This window comes from Argentina silus (assembly GCF_951799395.1).
Source record: "Argentina silus genome assembly, chromosome: 6".
NCBI classification, from domain to species: domain Eukaryota; kingdom Metazoa; phylum Chordata; class Actinopteri; order Argentiniformes; family Argentinidae; genus Argentina; species Argentina silus.
Window position 1 is genome coordinate 8,324,565 of NC_139660.1, and position 25,348 is coordinate 8,349,912.

The window sequence follows — 25,348 nt, forward strand, 5'->3', positions numbered from 1 at the left end:
GAGCATTAGCATTGACAACATCATTATAAGCACTGCTGATAACAACATCTGAAAAAACGTTCTTTATCATCATACTCATATTCATACATAATATTCACAGAGTTTAATAACCAGAATTATAAGGTTGGGAATTAGAGGTCATAACACTTCTATCTTATTGGCCTTAAACTTGCAAATCACTAGACCAACAAAAACAAATATCCCAGTGCAAGTGCACATACACGTACATTTATTTTCATTAGGTCAGTTTCAGTATGTCAGGAGAGCTCGTAAAACGATTAAATGTGGTACGAGTAACAGTTATTCAATCATTAAGTGATAAACAGCTCATGGTATATAAATGTCCCTCTTCCCTGCATCAGTGTGACCCCTGAGCACCAGTGTTGGATGCAGTTTGATTAGCACTAACATTAGTTAGGTGCAGTGTGAGCATCGCTAGTGTCGGTTGTGTACGGTGTGAGCAGTATCGCAGGGGCATGGATTTATGTCTCAGAACCAGGCATGCTGGGGCTGACGGTGGCGGATATGACTCATCACCATGGGCGACGCATGAGTCTGAACCACCGTGACAGAACTCTTCCGTCTCTGCTTCTATGTTTTGACATTTCCTTGAGTCTCTTTGCATGTTAGCCACAACAAGCATCCCTCCTTACAGCCCCCTACAGGACCCCAAATCTACAGTGCACTAAAAGTTCACAGCTTACCCCATGTATATCAATCACTGGTCATTTGGATTTAGATAACCTTAGACTTCAGTACATGAGTGTTTTTCTATATTGAGGAAGTAAGTATGTTATTCAAATCTTATTTTACCAGGTAAGTTGACTGAAAATGAGTAAATGATATGCCTGTTCTATTAGCTGGTTATGTAGACACATACTGTACTGTACACATTGGGTATAGTCTGGATTTAGGAAAAGAATATACTTGCCTGAGCAATTGCTGGATTTTGACGGATTTTGTGTGAGATAGTAACTACTACATGGCACCCTACTAGCTGCATTCTATGTGCTCTATTATGTTATGCCTACTGTAGGATTGAGCTAATTCAAGTTCAATAAATACAGTAAGTGAGTTATTCCCTGATATTGATGAAGTTTCTTATGTTACAGTCTGAGAACTATCTGATTCCACGGAGCATAAAGAATAACTTATACTAATAGCATTTGTGCTTCTACTATTCTCCACTATTTCAGTTTCTATCGAGGCAACTCTGACTCAGTGATTACATCACTTCCCTCGGCAGACTCAAGGACGCGCAAAATCAATGCTCTTGATGCGAATGCACAGAGGGGATTCACTTTAAAGCTAATAACATTGAGCTCTGAGCGCTGTAACGTCGACCCATATTGTAATGTTATGTAAATCTGACCATACGACAGCTTCATTTAAACTGGAGCGGGCAAGATTATGCATGATAGTGGCCCATTTTGCTCCCTCATGCTCATCCGCTTCCTGGTAAATAATTCAGGCCATAATTCTGAGTATTAGCACGAGACATTCAAAAATGCCAAAGTAGGCCCCCGGAGTCTTTACACTGGAATTTTATGCAGAAGAAGAAACTGGAAGGTACATCATGTCGACTGGAGGGCCCATCACTCATCAATTTGTTTGTAAACAGCAGATTTATGTGCAGTAAAGCAAGTCCCCGGCTGAACCGCCAGAGGGGCACATACAGCCACAACAGGGCCACACACTTAACTCATCCTGCGCTTTCTCTGTCTTTCACACAGACACTTGCATGCACACACCCACGCACGCATGCATACACGCATGGATGCACGCACGCACGCACGCACGCACGCACGCACGCACACACACACACACACACACACACACACACACACACACACACACACACACACACACACACACTACAATAGATATAAGTACTTATATGTTTTAATAATCGGGCCATGACCATAGTTTCCAGTTAACTGATTCATGACAAGCATTAGTGAAAAGTGTTGTGAATAGCGTACTTGCCTTTAATGAAACAAAACAATCTACCTTAAAACCATGACTCAATACAGACTTGCTGAATTCCCTTCTTGCTGAATACTTCATAACACTAATACAAAGTCAAAGTCAAAGGTGAGAATGTAAGTTGGCAGTGGAGATGTTGGTAGTAGTATGTATGTATGTAAGTATGTTTTCATTCATAATAGGTATATCATTTCAGAGACTCACTCACAGATGAGATATAGTATTAACAGAGGTCACTAGGCTGTCAAAAGCCAAGAGCAGGCGTGAAGGGACTGGGTTTCTCTGTTCCTGATCCTTAATTCCTCCAATGAAACATAAATGTAGACTTTTTAGACATATCCATTGGGATCACTTTCCCAACTTTTATATTTCGGTTTGTTGTTTCAATTTAGCAATCTGCGGAAGGAAAATAAAATGCCCAGTGACTTATTGCTGAGTTGCAGAGCGCAACTCAGATGACAAATTGAAAGGATTAAATCAAGCAGGTCTTGGAAGGCGACAGTAAAAATATCTTTCAGAAGGCCTCTAAATTATTTTAACAACTCCATCAAGCTGATTCCAGCAGTAAGCATACTTCATATCTGAGTGCATTTGCAGAGCGTGTCTACAAAAAAAAAGAGAAGCTCCGTAGTTCAATGAAATTAGACTGTCCCAGATGTGAGCTGAATATACTGCAAAGTAGAGCAGAGGATTTCAATTAACCAGGTGATTCTTATTCTCCCGAGGAGAGGAGGAGACACGCAGCACAAGGCAAGAGGTAATGAATTCGGGCTGGGTGAACACACGGGGCAGCTGTTGACACTGAAGAGCTTTTAAAGAACTCCTGAGGAGGTTCAAGGAGCTCAAAGTTTTAGTTGTGGACATGAATCACTTTCATCAGCAGGGAACCGGCTCAGGAGGCCAGTGAGAGGTTGTCATTGGGAGTGCAGAAGGGGGAAAGCAGAGAGAAACTCATTACCTGGGCAATCTGCCAGAGGGCAACGTTAAATAGTGTATCACAGATGCTGGTCCCTTTGGTGAGTCCAACGGTGATAACCGATTACAGACAGTACTGTAAGTGTTTCCTTTGAAATCACATTTAGGTGGGTAAAATGAGGCTAACCAAATGCAAACCAGATTCATATTCTTACTGGTAAGGGCAATCCAATATAGAGGTTTAACCATACTCAGATAACATTTTATCCAAACCACCGCAGACAGTCATACACATAGATAAATCCAAGAGACACGATACTGTTGCAAAGCTTTTATTGATTTAAGGGGAAATCAACAGTTGACAAAAAAGTCCCTGCCAAAGATCCTATGTGAACAGCCCTTAAGCTGTGATGGTGTATTTTAGCAGCAGAGGGTCATATTCTTTAGGTTACATCAATGACCAAAGCCTTTTTATTGGCTAGCCAGTTTGTGTTCATTTGTATGTATCGCTCATCAGCCACAGTCATGACATCACAGGGAATTCACAAGGTATTGTACTACAATATATAATATCTGTCAGACATGGAAAGGCACTGATACTACATGTAAGCACAGCACTGTACTTGACAGACACACTTCCCACAGGAGCACATTGTTCATCCACCTTTAGTGGTGGTAATAGTAACAAGATAACAAAGGTATTCTCTGTCAACTTTGGTAAAGGCAAGAGAATGAGCCATCACATCATGGTGAGAGACATGTTTTACCTGATGGAATGTGAAAACATACACAACAGTGATACAGTATATTCAGTACTGTACTGCAGGCAGTTTAGCCGAAGGCACTTTGCAAGGCAGGGAAGGCAGTGACGGTAAACAAAACAAATACAATGCAGGAATGAATAAAACACAAAGGCAAACCATGTCTTTGCCTCAAGCTGTTGGTCACATCCTCGTTTCGATCAATAATGAAAAAAATAAGCAAAGGGACACAATATGGCTATATCAATCCATGGGCTACCTAACTGATATCTCCCTTTTAAGAACACATTGAAAAGGAACATGAGGAAATCTCTACAGATGAAAACACTATTATTGGTAATTGTGATATTGAGTATACAGCGTGAATTTAGCTCAACCCAGTACCCCTCTCGATCATTGTCAGGGCCTTCTGGATAACAATATGTCCCTGCTGCCACTGGGCAAGTGAGCAGATTATCTACCCCCACACAGTACAGCAGCAGACAATGAGCAAGAAAACAACCATGGGCTCTCTATTTCCAAGAAATCCTAAACTAAATTAAGAGGAGAATAACAAGATATAACAAGATATATTTTTTCTCTCACCAAGGTAGTAGAGGGATTTTTGCATTAGGATTTTGGCATTGTGTCTAATACCTTAACCTTACCCCATAGGACACCAGCAGACTCATAAGATTTTTAATAAGAGATACTTAATAAGAGATTCAGTACTCTCTAACTTACATTATACATAAAAGTAGGCAGGATTTTCAGGACTGAAATACTCAGTAAAGGCCATGGTACTGTATACAAATACACATATTATAAATGTTTCAGCTTGCATCATACTGTAGCTAGGATCATATGAAAGAGTGGTTTAGAGTAGCCCAATATATCTTTAAGGTAGTCTGTCTCCTTATGGTAGTTCATAGTAAAGGTGTGAATGTATGAAATGGCCATTGACTAACACAATCAGAATCCTACATAAAAGGCAAAACAGCTTCAGTGCCCACCAAATGTACCAAACACTCAATTCAAAATATAACTGGAAAGAGTGACATGCTCCCTTCTTGTCCCATCTATAACTGAACATCTATAACATGAACATGTATAACACATAACAGATGTGTCAATGGGTAAAGTCTATACTGAGATATGATGATGTACAGTACAAATACACAAACAAAGACCTACAGCATAATATTTGTTTGACAAAAGGTCTTCACAAAAAAGAACATACGATCGAATCTGTACAGTTTAAATATTTCCTTAATAGTAAAGAGTCTGCATATCTCTATCAATAAAGTGTCAATGCAATCAATTGTAAAACAAAAATTGCATACTGATATTAATCATCTCGATTGTAGGTTCTGAAACCAAGCCATAACAGTTTGTTTACAGTACAACCAATAATACATTATTGACTGGTATAGAAACAATGAATAGATCATGGGATGTGAAATCAATGAAATATCAAATATGATCTAATTGAGTATAATATGTGTATGAACAGAAGTAGGACACAAGTTGCTAAAGCTATAATGGATTCTATGGTTTCCATTGTGATCAAGAGCTGATCGATTTAGTCTTTCATATTATAAACCTACTACTGGTTTGTACCGTTGTGGGCTCAGGCCTTGGATATGATGTTAACCTTGCTGAAAGAATACAATTAAAAAAAAAAACCTTTCTCTGCCTACAGTATCTTATTAACAAATTATTGTTTATGGAATGTAAGTATTGTATGGCCTACAATCTACACACACAAATATGACCAGCAAAGCATGTTCTGTTTGAATAGAAACTGTACAGCATATGAATGAGAGAGGTGGAACTGTATGGAACAGCTGCCTATTCAGGCTTTGGTCTCTGCTGCTTGACTCTGAGACTCATTCTAGCAATTCAGAGCCCATATCTGCAGTACAACTCTTAACATATTGCATATACTGTAGGTATACATCCTGAATAACACATGAAATCCAATTCTTTGGTATCTAATTTGAGAAAGATCTAAAGTAGTATTAACTTTTAATTGTTTGTGTTTAACAAATTGTACTGAATGCTGTGTATTCGCTTTATGTTCTGTTACAGGTCAATCTGCACACATGTGGGAGTTGCTGCCAAAGTGTTTGAATACACATGAATGGCAACTCAAAAGAACAGAGGAGGTTTCTTGCTCAGAGAAAGCCTGATTCCAACTAATTCAGATATAAAGGACATATTATAAAACTGTCGTACGTAGCTAGGGCATTCCACTGGATAATAGTAGACAACAATCTCCTCTTTATCATATGTTGTAAGAGTCAGCTTAGGATAAGCTTTTAAATAAAGTAGAGGCCTTGAAAAACTACAACCAATACGTGTCACCCTCAGATTGTGTGTGTGCAAGAATGCGCTTCAGTGTGTGCTTCTCTGTGTGTGTGTCTGTGCATAATTCAATATACAGAGGAAATCAGTGAGATAAACATGTCTATATCAACTCATCTTGAGTAGAATAATAATTGCATTTCTTTAAATACTATTGTGATGCGGCTAATAAAGAGCTGTGTGTAGCGCACTTGAAGCAGTCTTCTAAACACACAGGACCCTCACTGCTGAACAGAGAGGCAGAGGCATCCCTCTGTGTGTCAAGGGCCTTAAATACTTTTGATAGTCAAACACTTAAGAGATCATGAACACTGAACAGACCAGGGGTGAGTTTCCCCCAAAAGCTTCATGGCGCTAAGATAACCTCAAGTCCATTGTAGGCTATGGATGAGATCATCTTAGTGCTACACACCTTTTTGGGAAACCCACCCCAGATCAGGTTTTGCATTTGAACATGTCTACTTGCTGTGCTTCTAACATCGGGATGAAGGAGATGCCAAGTGCAACAGTATAAAAGCTTGACTCTGTTAACAGTCTGAGCCCTCTTTACAGGACAGAGGTGGAGTGATTTCACAGTGCTGATTGTACCGAGACTGCCAGCATTTGAGGAAACATATCCTCTGATAGCGATATCATATATTGATTAATGTATGGGAAAAACATGCAGAGTGTGCATGCATGTGTGTGTGTGTACTGTTTATATGTGTGTGTGTCTGTGTCTGTGTGTGTGTGTACTGTTTATATATGTGTGTGTGTGTCTGTGTCTGTGTGTGTGTGTGCTGTTTATATATGTATGTTGTCTGTGTCTGTTTATATGTGTGTGTGTGTGTGTGTGTGTGTGTGTGTGTGTGTACTGTTTATATATGTGTGTGTGTCTGTGTCTGTGTGTGTGTGTGCTGTTTATATATGTATGTTGTCTGTGTCTGTTTATATGTGTGTGTGTGTGTACTGTTTATATATGTGTGTGTGTCTGTGTGTGTGTGTGTGTGTGTGTGCTGTTTATATATGTATGTTGTCTGTGTGTGTGTGTGTGTGTGTGTGTGTGTGTGTGTGTGTGTGTGTGTGTGGGAGAGAGAGAGATAGATAGATAGAGAGAGGGAGAAAGAGAGTGAGGGCTGAGGGGAAGAACAGTAGAAGTGACTGGGGGGAAGGGGTTGTTCAGAGGTCAGTGGTTGCCTTGGCGGTCAGGGCCTGGATGCGGCTGGTGTTACAGTTCTTGCAGAGGACATGGCCATCCAGAGGGTAGCATCCCTGATTATCCCCTTCAGAGAGCAGGGAACCACAATCCTATAGGACACACACACAAATACACAGTGTCATGCTACACACACACACACACCAACACTGCCATTCACAGTCTTATGAGTGTATCTTCACTGTGCTTCAGTACATGGACTCATACAAACAACGCCCATGCACATACACACACACACACACACACACACACACACACACACACACACACACACACACACACACACACACACACACACACACACACACACACACACACACACACACACCTCGCAGCGGTAACACTGCACATGGAAGTCCCGGTCAAGGGCCACAATGCGCACAGTCTCCTCCTGGCCAGGCGCTGGCATGATGGGCTCAGAACACACAGAGCAGCGTGGGGCAAACTTCCTGTTGACGGGAACAGAGTGAGAGACATTGTACTCAGTTCTTATGATTCTTCCTGGCAATATGCTATAATCCACAATCAAATATAAACCACAGGGTCACTGATACAGTATCTACAGTATACTAACCCTCAAAGTTGAACCTCCAGGTAGAAAGTAATGTGGCATGTTTGTAACTAAGAACTGGGGGATCTCTAATGTTCATGTGGACAGATCAGTGCAAGGACCATACAGTATGTTCAGTACAGGACGGTGTATAGGCAGTATACATGTATACGTATTGTATATGCATTTGACAATGCATATGCATTGTGTTAATACTCATTCTTAATCAATTATCACATGCGATTATATGTATGCTACTGTAGGCTTTCTGATCCTCTGTATCCAGGCCTTGTGCCATTTAGGGAACATCTCAGGAGGAACAGGTCTCTCTAACGAGAGGGCCAATGAGGATATGGAGACAGTTCAGAGGTTTCTGATCCAATCAGGTGATAAATGGTGAGGCCTGCACTTCCTCATTGGAGGAACCCAATGAATGGCTGAGAATCAGGAAGTGAGGTGGGGTGGTGGTTTGGTGAGGCCACAGCTGGGGCAGTGAAAGCAGCTATGGCGAGATTCCACTGTTCCTCGACACAAAGGCTGCTTTGTCAAGGTCACACTTGTCACAAGGAATTAACCAACAGCTTTGTCCCATCAGTCCACCACTGAGCCAAGCCAATCATGAACAGCAAAAGTTGTACTTCTGTTTCTTGTCTGTTTACTGCGGGACGGAGGGAGTGGGCTTGCTGTAAATGATCTGTCAAAAGCTAAAGCAACAGTTTTGCGATCAGGAGAGCGTAACATAATAGTAGTATTGTTGATGTTTCGCTGACATGGGGTGGGATTGCAACCCCAGACATTTACCTTTCACACAAATCATTCATTGATTTCAATAGGAGACTTGTGCGACAATTAAGAAGGCAACTGCAAGGATCTCTGACTGAAGACCCCCCCTATGTGTCTCAGTTTGGCTGTAGTTCACAGATGTGTGTGTTGATGGTTTATGTTGATCGAATGTGTTGATGGTTTATGTTGATCGAGTGTGTTGATGGTTTATGTTGATAGAGTGTGTTTTGATGGTAGCCACTCACTTGTGGAAGTCTTCGATGCAGTGGATGTGGTTGGCAGCGTCCACGGTGAAGGGGATGCCATCAAGGCTGCGCTGGCACACCACACAGGTGAAGCAGTGGGGGTGGTAGGCCTTCCCTGTGGCCCGCAGGATCCGCTCCATGATGGGCTTACTGCAGATGTTACAGGTCTCCAGGGTGTTCTACAATCACAAACACACACAGTGGCATGATGATGATGATGACGATGATGATGGACCATCTCGCCACTATGGCGGGTCACTTCAAATCAACTTTACATAATGTATGTTCACAATGGCTTTGTAAAAAAGAACCAATTCACCATTGTGAAACAGCCAGCAATACAGGATGATAATAATGTTTGTGATAATATAGCAACCTGCAAACATTACACATTGTCTTTTTCTATTGAGGAACTACAATTATGTGTGTTGTCCTACTACGAGGAAATAACACTGAAAAAAGAGAGAAAGTGTACTGTGTGTGAGCCACAGCTTGGCATGGTGCACTGTATCAAATATCTGAGGTCAGCATTGCGTTAAGTGGCTTTGGTCCCAAGAATGTCTTGCCTATGCAACAACCAAACAGACGCCAGAGACCTTTCCCTTGGCTGTCCTCAAATGCCTCCAAAGCTGACGGAATCTGATTAGCAGTTTTCTCAAACACAAACACAGTCGTTTTTTACTCCCTCTCTCTCCCCCTTCTCTCATGTGTGAGAGTTGGAGCAGTAAATACTTCCACTTTGTGATGACTGCAGTTTTTCTGCAGCCAGGGCGACTGGGCAGCCGGCCCATAAGGGACGTGGCAGCCGCCTGCCCTGACTTATCTGTGGCATCCCTCTTCTTGATATCTGCTGCAGGATGCCATTTGTTATCCCAATATTTCATAAATAACGATTGCCACTCTAAACAGCCGTTACAAAAGGGGGGGCGAGCTATCATCTGTGGGTGATCAATGAGAGCCCTGATGTGGCCACATGAGGGCTGATTGGATGGCTGGGGCTGGCTGGGGCTGCTGCGGCTGCTGTGCTCAGGCATTTCCTGGATCTCTGCATCTCTGTGTGTTTCTCTGTGCGCTTGGCTGGGCTAAGGAGCGCTACTCTGCAGCTCAGGGTTCAGCTGTTCCCATTGGCTCCCGCTGCGGTGGCACGCCGCCACACTGTTTCCAAACAGAGCTCTGGGTGTGTGGCAACACTGCGCTGCGTCATCCACTGCCTTGCAGACGTGCCTCCGGGCCCTGCCGTTTAAAATGACACTTCTGTGACCGCTCAGCCTCGGTGAACGCCAGCCCAACCCCCCACCTCCTTCAGCAGCAGTATTGCTGTGGAACATAGCTACGCACTGACATTTATAGTCTGTATGCTATTGAGCAGAGCAGGCTTTACTGGCTGAGGTTCAGTGAGGCTGCGATGTAAAGCTGCACTGACATAAATCTATGTGTTGTCTGTGTGTCAGAGCGCTGCTGCTTCCGAGGGTTCTGCCACACTATGGTGTAATGCGGGGCACGGAGGGCAAAAGGGCATGAGATGACTGCAGCTGATGCATGACTTGGGGGAAACTACTGTAAAAAGAGATTTTAAAGAGGTTGTTTTCTTCAAAGCACTCCTGGAGAGGCATTATTTCATGAAAAGCATGCGTGCAGACAAGCCTCCAATTTCTCATTTCTTCTCTAAGAGTGTAATAGAAATAAACATTATTCCCACAGCAACGTTTGTGTATAAACAATGTCCATATCGCAATCCTCTTCAATCCTAGAAGCGGAATAAAGCCTTTAATGAGCTTGCTGCTCTGAGCCCTCGAGGTTCGCCTCACTTCTCTACCCGTCTGCACTAGAGAGAGAGAGAGAGAGAGAGAGAGACTGTGTGTGTGTGTGTGTGTGTGTGTGTGTGTGTGTGTGTGTATGTGTGTGTGTATGTTCACAACCTGACTGACTTCACATGAAACTGGAGTTACAGCGTCAACTGCTTGCATTTCCACTGACTTCTCATCTGTACTTCATGTGGGAATACCTTGCCCTTGTTTAGCTTAACTAGAGCATATGATTTCACAGCACACATCTCCTCCAGGCCATCATAATGAGTACAATACTCAAAAGACAAAATGTTATTCTCCTACTCTCTGACTACTGTTTTCTAGATGATTTTGCCATTGTGGACAACTATGTGTTATTGTAAATATGAAGCAATATATCAATGTGAGTTCACCACTATCTATGGTACAGTCGGGTAAATCACTTCCTTTCGAATTTGTTGACATTAAACCTTAATGGCAACTGTGTTTTACACAAGCTTGTTGCTGACGTCAAAACAGTTTGATTTACATAGCTTGGATTTGTGGCCGGTAATAACTTCCAAAGATGGTTTAGGAAAATCTGCATAAACCACTTGCAATGCTTCACTCAGAGAGATCTATGAGCGGTTTCTGACGGCCACTAGAGGGCTGTAGATGTCTATAGATGTCCGGGGTTTGCTTTCCCCCTGCCTAAATGTGATGTATTCAGGCACATGTATTTCTTTTTTTCTGCCTCATACATTTCTCTAAGTGTTTGCCCAGAAGGCTAAACAAACGTCTAGGCAGATGAGGTAAAGTGAATTTAGGTCATACAGCCTCTTGCTGAACTGAGGGCGAGTGGAGTGTGTTAAAGTCAATTGTGGCCTCTCTTTCTCTCCTAGCTTTTTCAATTTCCCTACAAAGTGCTCTCTTGGTCCTCTCTGTGCGCACCAACACCAAACACATTGCCCCCCACACGAGCCCTCCCAGCTCCCCCCTGATTCAGCCACTGAATTGCAAACAACGCTTGACACAACTGTCTGTCTGAATAAAGGGTGCAACAGCAAACAAAGCATGGAGCAGTGAGTTTAAGAGGTCTACCATGATCCGCTCTGCGCAGGAGACACAGGCCCAATATACTGTCTTGTGCAGAGAGAGAGAGAGAGAGAGAGAGAGAGAGAGAGAGAGAGAGAGAGAGAGAGAGAGAGAGAGAGCGAGCGAGAGAGATTGAATAGCTTACCTGTGATTACTGAATATGATGACTGAATATGCTCAAACTATAGGAATTGACTACTATTGGCAGTAATGGCCACCGTACAGATGTGTAGCAGCTAAACTCACCCAATACTCGAAATCTGCCCCGGCATATTTCAAACCTCACTATCACCTCCAACGGTTTTCAGCCGAAGTTTAGAGCACGAAGTTCAGACATATCGGTTTGTATTTGACATGTTGTTGATTTATGCCCTGGCACACTGAACGTGGAATGAGTGGAGTTTGCACATTATTTGAAACCATTCGCTTTAAGACTTTCATTGAATGTGCTTGTCTGTACATAGGCCATGCTCGGTGAGCTAAATTGAGTGCATCTGGACTCAATGATATCTGAAGTCAAGTGATATCCAACAAGCACATTTGAAAGAAATAATCAGTGCTATTGCCCATTTGTTTTCAATGCAATGGAAGTAAAGACACTTTCTGTCAGGCAAAAATCTAAAATAGCTTTAAAATATTTGTTGGTATTTCTGGTATCTTAATCGTTTTGAATTTGTCTAGGGAGTTTGAATCTGCTCTTCGACTTAAATCTTTTGGAAAGTGATGAATATTTGTGGTCCCATTTCTAAGATTAATCTAGAGCATGAGATGATTGAGTGTCTTGTCTTGGACGAGTGTAAAGTAGGGACAGGAATCAGGGCTCGCTGCAATGCTTTTACTATTAGCAGCTCAAGGGTCTTGAACCATGCTGTAAAGGTTAATCTTTCACCGTGAAACTCCTACCACACCTGCTGTTAGCTATTAGGGGAGCTATTTCAAACCTTCTCCTGTGCTCACCTCACTTGTCGAACTTGACTTGAGGACCTCTTTTATGGCTTTGTTTTCCATTAACTCTAGCCAAATAGCAGAGGCCTTGGCCTTCAACAAAAGAGAGCAGGGGCCAAATAGGGTGGAGTGGGATGAAGGGGGAGGGGGGGCTCACCCACATTAAAACACAGCAGTTGGGGTGCATGGGAGCTCTGCCCCATGTCAGGCCTGGCCCAGACTGGATGTGGATTACTGGCTATGTATGTGTGTGTGTGTGTGTGTGTGTGTGTGTGTATGTGTGTGTGTGTGTGTATGTGTGTGTGTGTGTGTGTGTGTGTGTGTGTGTGTGTGTGTGTGTGTGTGTGTGTGTGTGTGTGTGTGTGTGTGTGTGCGTGCGTGCGTGTGTGCGTGCGTATGAAGGGCTTAGCTCCATCCAGACTCAGAGAGCTTGGCTCCAGAGAGGCCCTGGTGGAGTCAGGCCCTGGAGTGTGGTCCCGCCCCCACGGCACACTTCCATCTCTCCCCATGAAGGTTAACAACTTAACAACCCTCAGACGCCTCCCTGGTGTCTGACTCTGAGCTCATAGAACCCAGGAGGATCCCAGCCAGAGCCCCTGACATTCAACCTACATTTGCATTTAATGTGATATGAGTAATTGCTTTCCATTGACCAGCAGCATTCTCTCTCTGTCTGTCTGTCTGTCTGTCTGTCTGTTTAATACTTCCAGTTCACATGCAAAGCATAAAGGCCACATCAACATGAATGTCGAAACCCCATTAATAAAAAGCCACAGTCAATACTGTACATAAACATGTTATACACAGTTAATCCCTCATAGACACGCAACAGGCGCTCTAGTTTTCCTTTGGTGTCTGTCTGGGTCAACACAATATTGCCTGTCTAGCCATCAATATAAGGGGTAGAATAAATTATTTAAAAAATGGTATGTATGTGTGTGTGTGTGTGTGTGTGGGTGTGGGTGTGTGTGTGTGTGTGTGTGTGTGTGTGTGTGTGTGTGTGTGTGTGTGTGTGTGTGTGTGTGTGTGTGTGTGAGAGACTCTCCTGAGACTCTGGTAACTTCCACCCCGTTTGCTCCAGGGAACATTGACCTTGACAGTATCAACTGGATGTTTCACAGATGTTTCACTGGATGTCTCACAGATACTGTCTGGGCTCTGATCTCTCTCTCTGTCAGTGAGGAGAGGATCAGAGTGCTGTCTGTGTATCTGTATCTCTGACCTGGCGCAGCTCTGCTGCCTGGCCTGGGAGTACAAGGTGCTCTGCCCCCTGCTCAGCTCGGCATTTGTAAGTGTGTGTAATAAATAAAAGGCTGGCGATGGATGACCAGCGTGTGCTGGAATGGGATGGCATCCCGCCAGCACCCTCCTGTCCTGATTTGTTTTTTACATTTTATATCTCCGGCTGGCCAGGTTATTACCACGCCTGCGCCTGAGTCAGCCCCGGCCCCGTGTAATGTACCCTTCCACCAGCAGTGACTGCACTACGTTACCGGCTCTGGTCTCTGGAGAGGAAGCTCTCGGCACAACTATGTGAGGACTATGTTGGATACACTTTAAAAAGTGGTGCTTGTGTCAAATTAGACATATACATGTTCACAGAACATGAAAACATATCTATCTCAGAACAACTTATTTTTTCAATGCAAATTCTGCAGGTTTATGAACAGGTTGGACAATTCAGTCACATACTTATTACATTCACAGAGAATATGTTCTTTTCAAAACGTTTTTTTTTACATTACATAACACCCATGCTTACAACTTGTGTGCTTACAACTTGTCTGGTTGTGTGAAGTCTGACCCAATTCTGCATTTTGGGAGTCATATGACATGTCACTCAGGTCTATCTCTCATCAGTAAACAGCAAGGTGACGGTGGTGCTCTGATCTCTCGCCAGCGGAGGCAGAGAGACTGTCCTGCATGTCTGCCTCCCTGCCTTAAATTCAGCTCCACAGCAGAATGTGACCCCTCTGGACATTGGGCAACGTCTCCTACTCTGGTTACAGAGAGAAACTGACAAAGACCCAGGCAGTAGCTCTCTCATGCAATGAGTTAGAGTGACATTGTGGTGGGTCAGCTCTGGGTCACGGATATTTTTCTCCTGCTTCCTCCTGGGGGGAAGAAAATGCGCTTGGACAAAACACAAGAGAAGTGTTTAAAGGTCCGGTGTTAGGAATCACTTTCTCTCCCCTTCTCCAAACAGTGTAGGCCTACCAGTACACATATCCTTCCCTATCCTAGAAGCATCCTGCTATTAAATTACTGTATTAGCTTGTAGTGGATAATATAGCAGCAGATGGTATGGTACAATAAAAAGAAATAAGATAGATAGATAGATAGATAGATAGATATATAGATAGATAGATAGATAGATAGATAGATAGATAGATAGATAGGTACTTTATTGATCCCTGAGGGGAAATTAAGGCGTTACAGCAGCTCACATCACAAACAACAACAAAATAAAGTGACAATAGAATAATAGAATAAAATAGAACCTGCTTGAATTTGGTTCACACATACAGTGCAGTACACTAATACACACATAATTGTCTCCACAAGGCTGGAGAAGTACTAAGAACTGCAATCCTATTCAGGCAAGTGCTATCTAATTGGCTCCCTCCTTTGAGGAATTAGACCGAGTTAATCATGTCTGAATATACAGAACTCAATTAGAAACTCTGCAAGCTAATGCAGACAGCCATGAATATTTGATGACGGAGTCAGCAGAAAGCGTGAGCCTCTATGCGTTCGTAACCGCTCTTCAGACGGAGAGTAAAATGAGGGCGGGCTCACCTGCCACCGCCGCTCACCGTTCCTTCCCCACGCGGTGGCGTGGGCATGGCAGCTCTCCCACGATGCATGGCAGATGTGCGGCAGCTCCCAGCCACTCACAGCCGTAACAGCACGCTGCTGCATTGCCACAACACCGAGCATATGGAGAGCAGTGCCCCCACTACCCTGCCTGCGAGCCTCTGGAGCTAACTAGCTGCTACCTTGATATCCATCACACAAACATTGACAGGTGTGTGGGTGGTGTTCACTCATCTCTAATTATAACTGGGCCGTTGTTATGGAAGCAACTTGCAATCCTTATCTCCTTGTACTTATTTGTTGTCTGTGTATTAGTGTACAGCACTGTTGCTGCCTGCGCTCTCTGAGTCAGCTGAGGATCTGTATGTGTGTAGTGTACTGTACTGTATCATATCCATGCTCAATGACAGTAAAGGCCCTAGGGGAGACTAAGGGGTGCCCCCTTGCTAAGTGGGAGAACACTACTCTGGCAGGTTGTGGGCACTGCTCTGTAGAGGACATCCATCACCAGGAGCCTCCACCACAGCTGGCACTGTGCCCATCGCCTCTGGCTCCTGTGCTGTGCCACCCCTGGAAACTTCCTTCTGCAGCCTGGATCCAGGGACTACAGTGAGCTTGGACTACAGTGAGCTTGGGCTCACTCTAGCAGGCACATTCACACTTCACTCAGTATAGCATGCTCAAAATTTGGCGAAAGGTTTTTCATAGTGGATAGCCCCGTGCAAAATTACCACAAAATGTAAAAATATTTATATTTTTGAGAATTTCCAAAGCATATCTAAAAAGGTAAGTCAATATTTCAGATGACCATACAGTATCAGATGAAATGTTCATTCCATTGGATCAAGTGTAGCATTCCGACATACAGATCAAGAATTATTAATGCATCTCCTATCACCACTTTCCAGGTTTTGCACTTGGCAGGAGTGTTGCAGGAACAGTTCTTTCCTCCAGTGGAATACCACATCTTGCCCTGTCATATGAATTTAAATCAAAAGTTTACACTGAACTGGCTCTGAGTGCTGCATCTGAAAATTAACAACACGACAAATAGCCCAGTGTGAAGTCACTGGAGACAAGGAGAGCTGTGTGAATGGGACTTCCCCCAGACCAGTCTCATACGGGCACTTTCCAATGTTTCCCCTTTTAGAAGAGACAGACATAGACAGAGGAAGGGGGAAGGAGCAAAACTCATCAGTCATTCTGTCAATCACGGTCTTCTCCTGGTAACTGGCAGGTCACGTCTTTTTCTTACATAGCAATGATGTAAAAAAAATCATCTAGAGAGCTCAGCCACCAAAACAAAAAGGCATAGACCTATATTTTTTCCCCCCACAGAGCTATTCATTGCAACCACAGATAATGAATGCAATTACATTCTGGCAACTTGGCTCCCGTGACCTTGGTGACCTGTGTAATTCTATCAAAAGGAACCAGAACTAGATAAGAGGTATTGTGTGGGAAAATGACTATCGCCTTAAAGCCTGAATGTTAAACAAGAGCTAGCATTGTGACCTTGTGTAACTCGCAATGGTAAGTTATCACTTAGACTTTGAGCACTTGTAATTACAGTACTTTGATTAAGTGGAGGTGGTGGGACAAACAGGAAGCTGGCCGTGTGGCCGTGGCACATACCTGAGCTCTGCAGCAGCCCACAGGCCTCAGAATAGCAGGTTGACAGGATCTACTTCAATTACCAGCAAACGACCTGGAGGGGAATGCTCTTAACTGGCCCAATTAAGACAAATTATGATTTGCAGCCAGTAATTAAGAGCTCTGACTGTGGTAATACCCGCTGCCTGGTAGACAGAAGGAAAGCAGGGTAGATATGGACAACACAGAATGGCCCTGGACACTACAAATACTCCACCCTCCGTACGCAATTAACCCCACTGACACGGAGTATCACTGCCTGGCAACTTCAAAGCCTAGCCAGGGCTTCTGGAGAGATGAAACACCAGGGGGGTCTTTGGAGAAAATAAGATGTACATCTCCTTGGAAGTGGACCCACTGAGTGTAAATTGTTCTATTTTACCAAGATAAAGACTTTCAATGTCCTAAAATGGTTTGGTTTTTTAATCACCTTGATTCTATCGTTAAAAAAAACCTCCTGGACCATCCAGACAATGGAATTACTGCTACAGTACACTCCTCTCTTGTTATTCAATGCTAATATAAAGGGTATGGCAGGCCCTGTACATATTAAGCAACACTTTTCCCCATTGCCCCTTAATAGTAACACAGTGACATCCTAGTTTGTATCAGGACTTGCAGGGATATTATGCAGAACAGCTGAAAAGTTGTGTTCAATTCCCTGCATGTCACTGATATCTGACCTATTGGTAGTAGCAGGAGAAATATCCATCATTGCATTAACCTTGTCTCAGTTGTGAAGGGGAGAGGGAAGGGAGTTTCGTAAATATAACAGTAGATAACTTGTCACTATTTTGTGACACAAGAGCTCGCCGAGGGGAACTTGACCACAGAGCAGAACGAAATGGAATCTACAGCACATTACTCTCAGCCATGAATAATTTTGTGTTACTAAACATTTATGTTGAGGAGTAAACACAAAATCTGATCTTTAGATGGCGGGCATACAGTAGCTAGAAGCTGCAGAGGATCCGCTGATGCATGGCTTTTTCTCCAAACACCAAATACATGATGATGCGCATACTCCTCATATCTACAGTATTGCAAAAGAGGGGACGGCACGTTGATTAAAAAATAGGACAATACTGTACATGAATCATCACCACAATAATTGCACTTCCATTAATTTTCCAAGGACAGGTGTTAATATGTTGTTAATCCAGTGATCTGGGACATTCAGCAACAACAGCTGGTCAATTACAGTATATTCGATATGAGGCCAGCTGATACATGTAGAGCTCATGCATCATGCACTGTACATTTAATTCAAAACAAATTCAGCCACAACATGCGCAACACATTTAGGCCCTGTCATAACAGCAGGATGTCATAACAGCAGGATGTCAGTCATATCGCAGGCAGCATATGAACGCTCATGACAAACTAGTCAGAGTGAAAAATATTGGGTTATGGTATGTTCTCTGAAGCAGTAGTGGCTCTGCTCTGACCTACAGGCTAGCAAAACACTATAAATGTATATTTAAGGGGGGTGACACCTGTTTCCAAAAAAAGTTGGACAGGGTAGTCAGAGAACTCACCTCGATGACATCAGATCTATTGCACATCATCAAAAGGAGTGATCTCAGATTATAAGGATTTTGACTTTGGGTCTAAATATCTATTTTTGTTAACACAATTGCTTATTTCGGACCAAAATTATATACTTAAAACGTCTTTTCAGCTTAAATATTTAGATTTTTACTGGAGTGGACATTTAATGGTGGAAAAGTCCTTGCTCTGTTTGAAGGCCTTGGTCCTGTAAGAAGGAGAGGGCCATGGAGATGGAGCACAGAAAAGGCACCATCACGTCTCTCATACCAACCCTCAAACACCCCCCACTTTAGATCGTATAGACTCTCCCCATGGGGCATCCATTCAGCAGGGGAGGGGTCTCTCCACCGCTATAGTGCCGTCAGGCACACTGCGGAGACAAGCACGCGTCTCTGCAGAAAAAGATCAAGGCAGAGTGCTATGACCCATCATTGGAAGTCTCACATGAAAAGGAGACCAAGGGGGACTACCACAATCAAGGAGGCCAAATAGCCTCAGTCCAGTATATAGCATAGGTGAAAAGCCTCTCCTCTGTCAATGGTGGGGACAGCTTGAGCTGAGACCGAATCAAACGGACCAAGTTTATCCTTTTGGTCGGTCTAAGCGAGCTTTTGGCACAATTTATCCTGAAGCCTAGGATGAGCAGGTGCGACACCAGGTGTGTTGTGTGCTCTGCTGCCTGATCCGAGGTGTCCGCACATATTGACCAATTGTCGATGAAAGTGAAAACCCTCAAGCCTTTTTCCAGAGACTAGGGTCTCTGCTTTGGCACACTTCATGAATGTGACAGGCCGAGACAGACCCAATGGTAAAGTTAGATATTTATAAGTCACGACAAACTCCAATGTGGAAATATGCATGTTTAAGGTCTACATGGTAAACCATTCATTGGGTTGAATCGAATGCAATGGTGAGCATTCAGAAGTATTAGGCGCCATAGATCCAGGATAGAATGCAACCACCCCGCCCCCCCCCCCCAGTTGGGCTTCTTCCCTCAGCACCATACAGACTCTTGTCAATAGAGACTGTATTTCGTTACTTGAGCCATATGGCCTTGCACATTAGCCTGCACGATACCCACAGAACGCAGTGGAAGATACGCAAACTGCAGTCTGAATCCCTGTTCCACTGTGCGTAACACCCAGGGGGAGACTGCGCATGCACGCCGCTGCTCTGAATGGAGTGCCAGGGTCCCTACCTGCTCCTCAAGGGGAAGAAAGGGTCCCTGCGGCCACAGTGACAAGGCTGTGCTTAAAGGCGCCCTGCCCCGAGGTGGCCTGCCAGGCCTGAGGGCCAGGTTTACCTGCCTGTGAGAGTTCGGCAACAATTTTTTGTTTTTATTTTGCAGGAACTATTTTCACCATTGGCTGCCCGCCCACGAAGGGGCTCATAGGGCTTCGGGGCCAGTTTGCTACGCTTCAGAGGGTGACAAGCTTGTGAGACCTGACAAATTGTCCCCCGGCCGGGGAACGGTGTCAAGGTCAGGGAGCTGGAACGACTCCCTGGACCCCTGTGTGGTCGACGGGTCCGTCAAGGATGCGCTTCCTCTCCATCTTCGACAGTTTAGCTCTGTCAAGCCAGAGAGCCCTCTGGCCGATGACAGCCAGCTGCATCACTAGCCAATAGCCTCAGTGGAACACTTTGGGTCCTGGTCCCGTGGCCAGCGAGGAGGTGGAGCTCCATCAATTTATCTTGCTCGACTGTGGCCCCATCGGCCAGAGAGTCAAACAACTCCTTAGCCTGCTCTGCCAGATAGACAGACAGGAGGGCTGTGACGTTGATGGAATGCACTGCCTGTGCGGAGGCTTTGTAGATCCTACAAAGATAGGTAGCTGCGTTCAAGCGCTTAGGCTTGAGTGTGGCCATCATGGAGACGGAGGCAGTCGCTGCTTTGGGGTCGAGGTACTAGTTCCAGCCCTTGTCATCCATATCCAGGTGGCCGTAGCCAGGCCTAATAATGGTGGAGGAGAGGGGCTTCTCTGCTGAAGATTCCCAACCTCGATTTGAGAGCAACACTTACGAAGGATCAGAATTCGCTTCCCTGCTAATTCAGGCTCCACTCTTACCGAGCAAATTTGTCTCTAAGAGCTTAGTCCAAACCATGCACAAACCATTGAACATTGCTACATATCTGGTCATAATCACAACACTTACAGATGTACATATGATACTGTTTCTGGCTTTGAGCTGACAGCAGCAACACAGCCATCCCGAACAGAGTGCGGTCTCATCCTTGGAAATCACAGCGCTTTTTACTCCAAAGTAGAGTGCACAGTCTAAATGTTTTACGTGCTGAAACTGCCACACTCGGTAAGCTTTGTCTGAGAACCATCCCTCTAGAATGTAAAAAAAAAAAAAAAAAAAGCCCCAGGCCTTGAACTTTCTGCACCCCCTTATGCATTTAAACTTCAAGCTGAGCGACTCAATTAACAGGGGATTAAGGTAGCAAACATTGCTGGATGGGCTCCGCAATTCCGCTTTGTGTGTTTGCAGATGCCCTATGATTATTTTGCTCTGATTCGCTTAAAACTTACAGAGCGGATTAACGTAAATCCATGGACAAACTCGTCCCATGATAGTTTTCTTGGAAAACGGCAGATAGATAAACATGGTTGCGACTAAAACCTCCAGACCGACAACATGACTATGAGAACAGGGCTGGCATTAGCAGCTCACTGGGTGGTGTATACACACACAGACACACACACACACACACACACACACAGTTTCAATCTCATTAGGTGTGTAAACACGGAAGGGGGTCTGAGGATGAGCTGTGGCACACCTCCGGCTATTGCTTTACATCAGGCAGGAGGAGAAACAATGGCGGCCTGACGACCATTGTCACATTAACAAGATTAGAAACCACTTCATGCAAAATGGGGCATTAATTGAGCGGCTGTGGAGTTTATCTCCATCACGCTGTATTCAAAGAGGCAGCGATAAGTTCTCTATAGAGGCCTGGCCGGGGAAGTGGCAAGGACAAAGGGTGATTGTTGCCCTGCGATTTGGCCAGCTGAGGTTGGAGGACAGGGTGATAGGAGGGTTTAGCAGCAGGAAGCAGATGGGAGGGAGATTAGAGAAGTGACTGAGTTCCTGTACTGTACATTACTGAAAGGAATGAATGATATCTAGTCCAACTGTTTGAATGGCACATTTGGTTCATCAGGGACCAGGTGGAAATATGTTAAAACGATCAGCACCACTGTTCCACAGAGTATGCAAAGGCCCTGCTGCCTAGATAAATGACTATCGATTTCCTGCTTTGATACGCTACAGAACCATTACTGGATTGCAATCACTCTGGGATACCAAATGTATTCCTGCAATTCTTGGCAATCCTTAAACATGTTTTGCATGATATCATCTTTGAACAGACTTCATACGATGAGTTCTGTCAGGCAGTTACTTCTAAAAGTACTTTGTGCCACAGGGATGCAACAAAGGGAGACAATAGTCTCATATTAAAGATATTTGGGGGTACGTAAGAATATAGGAATGTACATCACGCAGATGGTAAAGCAAATTCATATTTTCATTATTCTGGGCTTTAAACTCCAGTGTCTTAGGAAGCTTTGCGTGTATCTCTAGAAACCAGGGGGGTACTAAGTTATATGAGAAACAGGTACTCTCTTCCTCCTTCCCAGAGAGCTGCTGTAAGTCTGATCTAACTGGATGTTATGAACAGCAAATGTCATGGGAAACACTGCTGTGAAGCAGCTTATCATTACCATCCGAAGCCTGTGGAGAGCCAGGCAGAAATAAGAGAGTAAATAAACAAATAAATAATGTATCATAATGTTCTTTTGCTTTTAAAAATTCCTAGACCAACGTGGAGCCTAACTTCAAGTTTTCCTCCTACTCGCTAGGGCCTGACATGTCTCTTCTGAGACCCAAGTCTCTCACGTTCATTCTCTAATCGTACAGAGGCGTATGACCCTGAGGATGGGAATAAAAGAAGAAGAAATTACTTTCATTAAGAAATTCAGATTTTCCTCATCCTTTTGATCTTGTGCCAGAAGAACATTTATGCTGATGAAATGCATAAATAAAGTTCTTAAATTATCCCGTTCCTCTTTAGTGCATGTATCAGAGTTGGAGAAGTTCCAGAGAAGACGACCATAATCACTGTGAGTGCTTCTGGATGGAGATGATTTAGGAGATGGCTAAAGCCACAGATTTAGCGTCACGTGATTAACTGGTATTGAGACATTCTTGACAGTTGATATGTCAGAAAACACCATTGTACCTGTACATGTATTGATATCTACAATGGACAAAAAACACAAAAAACACACAAAAAAACGCAGATGAGGCATTGCAGGCTTACAGTATGTGTATCACATTATGTAATTACTTGAGGGAGGTAGGTGAAAATGTTGCATTATAGATTTGGAATGATTACAACAAGAATCAATGTACCTACTGTTGTTGAGTGTTAGGGTTAGGGTTGAGTGCCTTCATTTTTGTACATGTGCAAGATAATTATGGTTATTTCCAGAGTAAATTAACATACGACACCATACATATCAACGTAAACTATGGCTATTTGTGTGGTATAGAGAGTTGTTGTTAAGGTATTAAACATAACTACGTATCCTCATGCAATCTAAATCGCACTCTCTATCCTCAGTTGACCAAATTCAACAGAATAATTACTGCATTAATTAATGACAAAAACACATGTGCATCGCTTGGTCTCCAACAGCAGGCTGCCTGGGTCACCATGGTGCTATGGAAGCGCTGACATATCCCAGCAGTCACCCTGCCTAAACAACTCATTAACTAACAAGCTGTGCCAGCACACATGTCTCCAATGCCCAATCTCATCTGCTCATCTGTGAAATGTCCTTTATCACCAGTCTGCAAAGCAGGAGCGTGCGTATACAGTAGGTAAATTAAATCCTGACATCATTGGTTTTCCTTTGGCTCCTATCTGTCTGTAACGTTCAATAGAGGGAACCTGTGAATTTGCATATCCCTTGGTGGGTGAGGAGTGATGGTGTGGAATCTCATCTGAGCATGTTGTCATGGTTCACCAGGTGGGGTGAGTGTCACATTAGGAATGACATTTTCCCATAGGACAAAACATAGGAGCCATCTGAACTATAAAGAACTTACATGTAATAGGGTATTGAGAAAGGCCAATGCCCAGAAATACTGTATTGAATCCGCTGGTAAAGTGGAACATCACTGGAGACACCCAAACAAAGGTTCAGTGCTGCAAAACTGATATGAAAATGGTAACATTTGACTGTCAAACTTGACCCCCCCGTTCCGTCCCGTCCCGTAATAAAATGTACATGTGTTCATATATTTCACTTTCCCCATCATCCAAGAAACGGAGACGGAGGTTATTTTTTCAGCTATATTAGCGGGTGGTCATGTTATCCATGTTACTTGTGCCAGTACACATGTAAATATCAGACTCCTATGGAGCTTCCAATACAAACTTGCAATGTTTGTCCCCAGACAGCTTAATTGTCATGGTATTCTTTGATTATGATGCAATGACTTTACCAGCGTTCACTCTGGTGCACAAAGGGAAGTTGAGAATGAGCCAAGGAGGAAAGCCCAAGATAGCAAGTACTAAATATGGATGATGCAACCTCATGCTGATTTCCTCAATGAAAAAAAGACATTTCCCTTTAGAGTTTCACATTGAGTGTGATTTCCATGTTTTTGTTGGGGTCAAAGTTTGACTTTGAGACTGGCACCTAAGCTGACGTGGCTGGCAGTTGACATGGTCTTATCTGAGAGTGAGAATGAGCCTTTAATGTCCCATGTATGATGTCAAATGTTCTGTATCAGAACTATTGACAGCATACTGTTGGTTTTAACATTGCTCATCAGTCTAGTCTGTTTTGTCTCTGACACCTTAGAGAAGCATGAAACAATTCACCATAACAAACAATGGCATCTGTCATCCATAAAATAAAGTGATTGCAAACAATTGTAAAAAAAAGAAAAAAAAAAAACTCTACTTGTTCCATCTTCACCTTACCACCAAACGTTTGGTTGCACAACATATGGCTACGGGAAATCAAACCAGAACCACAATTTCGAAAGATACGAAAAGAAATTCCTAAACTCGCCAAGTCCCAGAAACAAAACACGCTGTCACGTCTTACTGGAACTGTCAATCATATTTCCTGTTTCTGGGGGGAGTCTTTGGTAGGAGAAATTAATTAATTTTCAAAAGGACATTTTTGGCAATAAAAAAAGAAGGAAGAAAGAAAGGAGGCTATTATTTGTATTCCAATCTACAAAGGGAAGTAATCCAATCCCCAGTTCTAATGTGATTTTAATACTTGTCTCAAACATCTCAAGTGCGTTTCAACTGTGTCTCGCTGCTTATCAGATGTACAGTACCTCCAGATAAAGTTATGGATCAGCATACGGAATTCTATGCATGTAAAAGCCACTGTTGTATCATCAAAAGCCACATGTAAAAGCCACTGTTTGTCTAATCGTTGTCTAAGCTTTCACATTCACAGGCCTAGTAGCTATTGAAAAATCTGATAAGTCTCTGTAGTAGAGGCATGGATGAGTGCAGGCTATGTATTTTGCAGTGTTGATATCTGAGTATACTCTCTCGTCTAGGTAGTTCTGTGTGTGTTTGTGTATGTGTGTGTGTGTGTGTGTGTGTGTGTGTGTGTGTGTGTGTGTGTGTGTGCGTGCGTACAAGTGTGCGCATGAGTGTGTGTAAGGATGAGACTCACTATGTAGCAGGGCTCACA

General features: G+C 43.5%; 1 protein-coding gene across 2 annotated transcripts in view; it reads right to left on the reverse strand.

The window, feature by feature from the left end:
• Positions 1 to 3,217: 3,217 nt before the first annotated feature.
• The window catches only part of lpp (LIM domain containing preferred translocation partner in lipoma), a 130,998-nt gene continuing 108,867 nt past the window's right edge, over positions 3,218 to 25,348 (reverse strand). For both annotated transcript variants that reach the window (XM_083672220.1, XM_083672219.1), the window contains 4 exons: positions 25,331 to 25,348; positions 8,782 to 8,960; positions 7,532 to 7,652; positions 3,218 to 7,295 (listed from right to left, as the gene is read on the reverse strand). The exon at positions 25,331 to 25,348 is cut by the window's right edge and continues 152 nt beyond it. In XM_083672220.1, coding sequence (XP_083528346.1) covers positions 7,167 to 7,295; positions 7,532 to 7,652; positions 8,782 to 8,960; positions 25,331 to 25,348 — 447 coding nt within the window. In that variant the 3' untranslated portion in view covers positions 3,218 to 7,166. The remainder of the gene's footprint in view (positions 7,296 to 7,531; positions 7,653 to 8,781; positions 8,961 to 25,330) is intronic.